Source organism: Pezoporus occidentalis, unplaced genomic scaffold (genome assembly GCF_034315485.1).
Source record: "Pezoporus occidentalis ecotype Australia unplaced genomic scaffold, CSIRO_AGI_Poc_V1 ctg31, whole genome shotgun sequence".
NCBI classification, from domain to species: Eukaryota; Metazoa; Chordata; class Aves; order Psittaciformes; family Psittacidae; genus Pezoporus; species Pezoporus occidentalis.
This window is the reverse complement of record NW_026915052.1, coordinates 6,776,069-6,784,561: the sequence shown is the minus strand read 5'-3', so window position 1 is coordinate 6,784,561 and position 8,493 is coordinate 6,776,069. Positions and strand designations below refer to the sequence as shown.

At 43.3% G+C, this 8,493-nt stretch overlaps 1 protein-coding gene across 1 annotated transcript; it reads left to right on the top strand.

The window, feature by feature from the left end:
* The first annotated feature begins 3,261 nt into the window (after positions 1-3,261).
* Positions 3,262-8,335, top strand: LOC134168444 (L-lactate dehydrogenase A chain). Its single transcript, XM_062628162.1, has 7 exons — positions 3,262-3,456; positions 4,190-4,307; positions 5,082-5,255; positions 5,708-5,881; positions 6,705-6,822; positions 7,239-7,362; positions 7,537-8,335. The coding sequence occupies exons 1-7, from the start codon at positions 3,331-3,333 to the stop codon at positions 7,699-7,701; spliced, it is 999 nt and encodes a 332-aa protein (XP_062484146.1). The 5' UTR covers positions 3,262-3,330; the 3' UTR covers positions 7,702-8,335.
* Positions 8,336-8,493: the final 158 nt, after the last annotated feature.

The window sequence follows — 8,493 nt, the reverse complement described above, 5'->3', positions numbered from 1 at the left end:
GATGAGGTCTGGGGAGATCAGGACCTGCATGGCAAACTCCTCATGGGTAAATTAGCTGAGTCTAGTGATTGAGAAGTACACTATCTAAAATGACTTTAGAAGACAGAAAAGACATCCCAAACAAAACAAAAATGGAAAGGCTGATATGGGAAGAGGAAGACAAAGGAATTAAAGGAAGGCCTGTTATAGCAAGATAAGAACCTCAAAAGTCAAGTACGCCCTAGAAACTGCAAATAGATATTGACAAAAATCAGTTAGAGTTAGAATCCCTGAAGGAAACTAAGACAAACATCACAAAGGTACCACAGCTACACTAAACAATAAGTAAATAAATAAAAATAAAAGACAGTGGGATCACTGTAAAACAAGGATGAGAAAATAAAGCTAACTCAGCTACTCACACAAGATTAAATTAATGCTTCCCTGATTTTCATTAAGAATGAACATGTTAATCCATGAAGATGGGATGCCTAAGGGGATGCGTAGAAGGGAAAAACTGATACAAGATAATAAATGAACACAGCCAGCTGGTGAGCAAAACTCGGCAGAGTCTATCTACTATGCTCCAACCAGAGGAACCAGTCATTCTCAGTCCCAGAACACTGACTCACAGTAAACCACAAACCCAGGTAGGTGCAAAGACTAAAAGTGAATTTACTGACTTGGAGGCATTACCACAAGACCAAAGAACAGCAAGCGTTTAAAAAGTGAGCACAGCGAAGTGGGTTGGGCCTGTGCTTTTTGTCTGTGCAGTTCTTCAGGAAAACTTGCAATGGGAAGTTTAACTACAAACATGAAATTCAATGAATAGAGGGATAAAAGGTAGCAGGGGTTTACTAAAAGCCAGTTTTGTGAGACAACCCTGCAGCATGGTACAAAACTAACTTCAGGCATCCAGGAAATACTAAAAATATTTTTACTCTTTGTTGGTATCCTAGCAAGAAGTAATCAGAGAAGGACTTGGCTTTACTAACCAACCACAGGGGGATGGCATGTGGTATGACTGAAAAAACTGAGTTCAGTCACCATATTTCCAGTACTGACAGGAAAACATGAGTGTTCCTGTCTGAGGCATCACTGACAAGACTGTCTAAAACACTGCATGCAGCCAACTCTCAAGATAAAATCATTCAAACAGAAAAGAGTCCCATAGAAAGGACATCCCAATACCTGCCTCATGAAGGCTGAAAACGTTTAGCTTATGTAACTTAACAATCAATGGGAATAGGATATGTAAATAAATGGAAAGGGCAAGTAAATGACAGAGAAGGTTTTCCTATAACAAAACGCCAAACATCTATAGATTTGAATGGAAATCAGAAGCAGTTTTCTAACCAACACACAAGAGGCTCTACCCAGAACCCAAAAGGCTTGTGGCGGTGCTGAGGAGGAAGGAGCACAAAGTTTGCCACCCTCTACCTCAAGCTTGGTATGAGCCCGCCTAAAAGGCCCTGAAGAAGCCCGTCTTAGCTTCCCTCACGGTGCCGACTGTTACGGGCAGAACATTCCAGAGCGGTCCTTAAAGGGCCGAACGCTACCACCCCCCTCACCTCATGCATCCCCCCACCCCTTTCGCTGCTCCCATGCCAGCCCGGTACAACTTCCCCCTCCCGCCCTCTGCCCTCCTCTCCATCCCGACGTGTCAGCGTGCACGTCTCCACCGCCGCACTCCGCCCGCTATAACGTCAGCTGCCCGGCCCCTATTTAAGGCAGCGGCCGGCTCCCCGCCCCGCCGTTACAGCCGTCGCCACGGTCGGTAGAGGCTGCTCGGTAGGTGCGATCGTGTTTCGCGGGTTAATGCGGGGGAGGGAGAGTGCTTGAGGCGCGGGAGGAAGGAGGAATGTGGGAGCTGCTGTCCCAAACTCTCCGGGAGGGGACTCAGCCGAGCAGGAGGCGCCTGGAGGACCGTGGTCCTCTCGGCCCCTCCTGCTCGACCAAGTTTACCCCGGCTGAGGCGCTACCGGGCTTTGGACTTAATCCCGGCGCCTTGTTGGGTGCGGCGTAGGGAGGTACCACGCCCTGCTCGGCGGCCCTGTGCAACACGCGTGATTGCCACGCATCTCTTCCCCCCACATCCTTAAGATAGCATTGCTCCCCAATCCCCTTTCAGCCTCCTTTGCTACCCCTAATCGAGAGTGCTTCTTTCTGCAAAGGAAGCGCTGCTTGCGTTTGAAATACGCACCCCTGCTCCTAGCTCTCCTCTAACCTGCTTCTTTCAGGAGTGTTCTAAATGCCCAGAATTTGTAGTGCCAAGTGTAACTAAGAGATGCCTGAGTGTGCTTCTTTGCCAGCCCTGCAGACTAAAGTACTTACAGTGCAAGGGGAGAACTCGGCACATGGAGAGAGTGTGCACTATAGGGGGCCATGTTTAAGGAGACTTCTGCAACCGAACAGTGATGTTGGTGTTGCATGTTGGTTAGATTTTCCTAAATACGGGTACTGGTGGTTTCCAACCCCATGCTCCAGCCTGTCCCCCTGCCGCAGCTCACAGCCCTTAACTGCTCTGCCAACGCTGCCTGGCCTTTTGTGCTCAGACCGAGCTGCTGCTTGTTCACACTAACTTGAGAATCACGTTGTGGCTGTACTTGCATCAATCTGTGAGGCTGCCGCTGCCTCTAGCTCTTCCTGGCAAGGCAGAAGCTGTGCTGCTGCCAGCACCATCCGGGAAAGCACCGTGTAGTCTCCTGCAGAGAGCCTGGTGTGAAAGCTCAATACTCCATCTCCATTGTGCCATTTCAGCACACACATAGCTGTCGGATCAGAGCCCATATAACTGCTGTGCAGCTGGTCGCTAAAAAATAATTGAGGATGGGAGAGATGGTAACATGAGACTCTGCAGTTGCTTTAAAACAAATTCATAAATGTTGACTTTGAGGATCACACTGTACTTAAGAAGGGTTTGCCTAAGTGTTGAACAGCTTCACCTCAGGAAAGGCTTCAGGGCAGAGAGTACTGGTTTTTCAGGGCAGGAGAATGCAGACTGCCAGACCATGCTGTGCTTAGAAGTACTAAAATGGCTTCCTGTACCTAAATGTAATATGGATGATCATTTAGAACATTCCACTAATGCGTCTGGAGTGTCACCCAGTTATATAATCAGTGGTTCTCAGGCTGTGAAAGGGAAAGCTACAATGAGCTTAAACAGTGCATTGTCATTAATAATTAATTTTTTTCAATCATTTTTCAGTACTGCCAGACTACTTAGGTGTGTGATGTATATCCATTTTCTTATTATCCTGGAACAGAATCCATCTTTGCTTGATACTCTGACATCAGTAAAAGCTCCAGAACTTGAGAAATAATCTGTTGCTTTCCTGTCAGCAGTGCACCATGTCTCTCAAGGATCAGCTCATCCACAATGTCCACAAACAGGAGCAGAGTCATGCCCACAATAAGATTAGTGTGGTTGGCGTGGGGGCAGTTGGAATGGCCTGTGCTATCAGCATCCTGATGAAGGTAAGCATCAAGCTTAGCAGCACAGTTGTGACTGAGGCCTAAAAGAGAGGCAAAAAGTAATCTCCCTTGTTAGACAAATTGGGCTAGCACACCAGGTGAACTTCCAGTTGTACATTCCTTTGTTTGAGCCTGAAATGAAGCAGCAGCCATTAAGCAACTGACAGAGAACAAACCTTGTAAACCAAGTTTACTCCAGTATAAGACAGAACATGCTTTATGTATCATCTTGACTTAAGAGCTGCATTTGCCTTTGAATGACTTCCATGCTCTAAGTTGGAGTCCTCTAGCACTCTAAACATAAACAACTGATGAGTCATTTTGTCTAAAGCAGAGTGTGCAGTGGAATAATTCTTTGCCATGTAGACTGGAAAAAATTGTCCTAGACACTCTGAATGACTTGTCCTCTGCATTTCATTGTGTTGAAAATGCTGTGGTTAACACCAGACTTGATTTTCTTAACTGCAAAATAGGTTGCTTATAAACAGCTATTAAATTATTCTTCATTATTGTCCTGCTAAATTGGAGAAGTATTCCACAAAAAATGCGGGTGTGAAAAGTACAAAACTAACTCAACAAAGTAGATTAAAGTACTCTGGGAACAAGTAAGATGTTACAGATGAGCAAAACTGCTTAGAGATCACTGCTTTTAAAGCAATTGTAGCTTCACAGTTTACGAATTGGGTACTTTTGCTCAGAGGCAATAAGCTTACTATTTAATCTTGATCTCTCATAGGACTTAGCTGATGAACTTGCCCTTGTTGATGTTGTGGAGGACAAGCTCAGAGGAGAGATGCTGGATCTCCAGCATGGCAGCCTCTTCCTTAGGACGCCAAAGATTGTCTCTGGGAAAGGCAAGTGGTTGGCTCCAATGTGCTCATTATTTCCATCCAAATGGAGATAGCCACTTCAGATCTCAAACTGGTCATCCAAGTCCAACACTTAGCCTGTCCTCCTGATTGTTAGGAGGAAAGGGCATTTATTTTGTTCTCCTACAGAAGTATTACTCAGCTGACATTGTTTCTTGTACCTTAAGGCCAGTCCAACTAGGAATCCTGTTCCAGAGTTCACCAGTCAGTACAGAAGGATGAATTTGTTAAATACTCCTGCACCTTTGAGAATTTTATTTCACAGCCAGTTAACCTCTAAATGCATTAATGCTTGCTTCTTGGCTACAAATTTCTGATAGCTTTAAGTTCACTGAAAAACTGACTAGGGCAAATGCTAACCACCTCATACCCAAATTAATGTGCAGCTACAGTGTCCACAGGTAGTAGGTTACAAGGGCAGTGCTGCCTTCCTCTTCTACCCAGCAACTTGCACTGGATGCTGTCCTGATGGCTAGCCCTGTACCCATCTATGCCTGAGAAGTAGTGGAATGCCACTGCCACATTCTGCATGTTAAGATTTTGAAGTGCCCTTAAGGTTGCCACTTGTGCCAATGAGCCACAGTCTTCTACTGGAAAACTTCCAGTAGAAGCAAAGTCTAGAGTAACAGGTATCAAGAGAAGTTTCACACTCTCAAACTTGAGAATTTAAATGGGCATCGATACTAAAAGGAACCACAAACTCCTGTTCTGAACCATATGCAGAAAGAGGTCATGTTTGATGTAGCCTATTGTCTGCAGATTACAGTGTGACTGCACACTCCAAGCTGGTCATCGTCACTGCTGGTGCCCGTCAGCAAGAAGGAGAGAGCCGCCTTAATTTGGTCCAGCGCAACGTGAATATCTTCAAATTCATCATTCCCAATGTTGTTAAATACAGTCCTGACTGCAAGCTGCTTATTGTCTCAAACCCAGGTTTGTCCTGTATTGCCTTAATAAAAGGATTTGGTTTACAGAAGAGTGTTTTATTCAGTAAGGTGGCATTAGTATACTAATATGACCAAGCATAGGCTTTTAGAAAATACTTGTGCTACGTAGCGGGAAGTGTCATCTTCCCTCTCTACACTCGGCAAGCTGGTCCTCTGAGAAGTGAAGTTCCCTCCTGCTTGGGTCTTCATTTGCTTTTAAGTGTTAGCACAGAACACACTAAGGGGCACTGATAATTGCATGCATAGCATTAACAGCCCCTCAGTTCTGCCTTGAAAACAGTCATTATGTTAGCTCACTGTAGGGCCTCACCATATGCATTGCTTTATGCTCTGTTCTGCATAACTAGCATGCAGATAAAATCACTACAGATGAATGGAAGATAGCAGCCTAGTTATCACACTGAGTGGCATTTGTTAGCCTTTCTGTTCTACTTACAGTGGATATTTTGACCTATGTGGCCTGGAAGATCAGTGGCTTTCCTAAACACCGTGTTATTGGTAGCGGCTGCAATCTGGACTCTGCCCGTTTCCGCCACCTCATGGGAGAAAGACTGGGTATCCATCCTCTGAGCTGTCATGGATGGATTGTTGGAGAGCATGGAGATTCCAGTGGTAAGGGTGAAATCTGTCTGGCTGTTCCATGTAATTTTTTTTCCCCGATACTTTGTTTGCAAGAAAGATCTCTACAAGCTACGGCAAAATGTTGCTTAAACCTTTGCACTGCAGCACCTTACAACTGCAAGTCCTGCTTTAAGTCTTCTGCTTCATAGAGTAACCCTAGATGCTCTACATTTGACCCAGGTTTCTCTACTTAGAAAAGGTCGTAACTGTAATGTGAGGAGGCTTAAAAGTTCTAGGCTAAGTTGTTCCCATAACTCTCTTGAAAAAAAAATAAAAATGCAAGAGTGTAAAGGTCTCTGCAAGGGACTTCCAGAAATCTCCATTGGACCTACTGGTAGTCACTCAGTTGTCTCTACTGGCATCTCTTGATTACTTCAAAACTATATATAGGAAATGAAGTGAAGAGGCAAGTCTAGAGGATGGCAGGATGTGCAACATTATCCTTGCTTAACCCTTAGCAGCACCAGAGCAGTACTGGCTACTTCCTGACACTCAGGACTCACTTGGAATCAATTCTTATTTTGAGAAACCTCTGCAAAATACAGAGGTCCTTTATTGTCATTTTAGTTCATGTTGCCTGGGCATTTTGCTTTAAAAAAGGTGCATTCAAACCTTATGACATCATATATAAAGATGTTCATATGCTCCTAGGTTCTCAGCCTTCAGTTGGCCTCATAGGTCACTATATTTGAAGTCTAAATCATAGTGATGTGCACTGCAGATTAATCCAACTGGATCTTGTGTTAACTGTTGATTTGAGGACAACAAAACTTAAGTTTTCTTCTGAGATAATTAATCTATATGCAACTCTCAGTACCTGTCTGGAGTGGAGTGAATGTTGCTGGTGTGTCCCTGAAGGCTCTTCATCCAGACCTGGGAACTGATGCAGACAAGGAACACTGGAAGGAGGTCCACAAGCAGGTGGTGGACAGGTAAATACTTTTTTTTCTTTTAAAACAAGAAGCAAGTGCTAATGATCTTCAGCATCTCTGAACTGCAGTGTCCATATCTGGATTCATAAACACTGTAGTAACCCAAAACAAATCTGAAGATGTAGACATAATAGAACTTGAACTAATATTTTAAGGAATAGTGCAAATTTGGCAGAGTTAAATTTTTCACTGTTAATGAACTTTAGGAAAGTGATTTAACTTCCAAATTTTCTATGTAACTGCAGGTAGTATAAAATTAAAACGGTATCCTTCAGTCTTCATTTTAGTTCTGTCAGAAAATCAGCCAAGTTTCTGATGTATTCAGTTTGATTAAGGCCTCTCCAAAAGCCCTTCTTACAAACTTTGCAGTATTGCAGTTGATGGTACTTGTTTAATGAGTAACTTTGTCTCCACAGTGCCTATGAGGTCATCAAACTTAAGGGGTACACATCATGGGCTATTGGCCTGTCTGTGGCAGATCTAGCCGAAACTATTATGAAGAATTTGAGAAGAGTGCACCCGATCTCTACAGTTGTTAAGGTGAGCAGCCCCCCTTATGGTAACTTTTGTCTTACTGAGAACTAAACCTTGGGAATTCTGAAGAACAGTGATCACTTTCCAGTTTAATTTCAAATAAGTTTGAGTTTTCCTGATAGGATATTCTGTAAAATACACATACACAGCCTAGCCTAACTGTCCTTACTTCCTTTTCAGGGCATGCATGGGATAAAAGAAGATGTCTTCCTAAGCGTTCCTTGTGTACTAGGCAACACTGGCATCACTGATGTAGTGAAGATGATCCTAAAACCTGAGGAAGAGGACAAATTAAGGAAGAGTGCAGATACACTCTGGGGGATCCAAAAGGAACTACAGTTTTAAATCTGTCTATGTAGTTCACTCTCTGCAGTTTAATGGGTTTAGTGGTTTGTCTTATGTTGCACTTCCCAAGTAGGTCAAATCTTTCAATGTATGTATCTCAACTAGAACACACGAAAAGCTGAAATCTGAACAAATGAGTTTCCTGAATATAGCATTAGGAAACTATTCTAGGGTTTTCCCTGTTCACAGACACCCATGTTCTTAGCCAGAGCTAGGTAACTTAGTCTTGTACAGTGATATAGTATGACAGAAATCCAGCATTCAAAGCAGCACTGTCTGGAAAAGCCCTTGCCTTTTCCTCATGTCGCTTAACGTTGCTTCAGAACAGTAAGTAACTTAATTATTACACAATGTGAAACCAAAGACTGTTTTCTTGCAGTTAAGGGATTGTCAAGCCAATTGACCAACCTTCCCTGCCAGCTAAATAGCTTAAATATTTCACTGTTGGTAGGTCCAAATGTATTTTCCTAACACTGCTTTGGAATTTGTGTATAATTTTTTTAGTGAATCTTATTTTTGTGTACTATATCAGCCTAGTTGTAAGTCTGTCTCCTAAGCATGTTTAAAAAAACATTAAGGTTTCTGTGCACAAGAAGACAGTGACTGTCCAACACCAAATAAACCACAAACTTTTTTCTGTCTCCTTGTTTTCCTTTATGGCCCTTTGTCTCTAAAATGCACATATCTAAATCAAACAAACAATTCTATTTCTTCAGTCACAGTAACTCAAACCTCACCTGTGTAATAATGTTTTGTGTACAGGTACTCGGTTGCAGGCTCCAGCTCACGTAT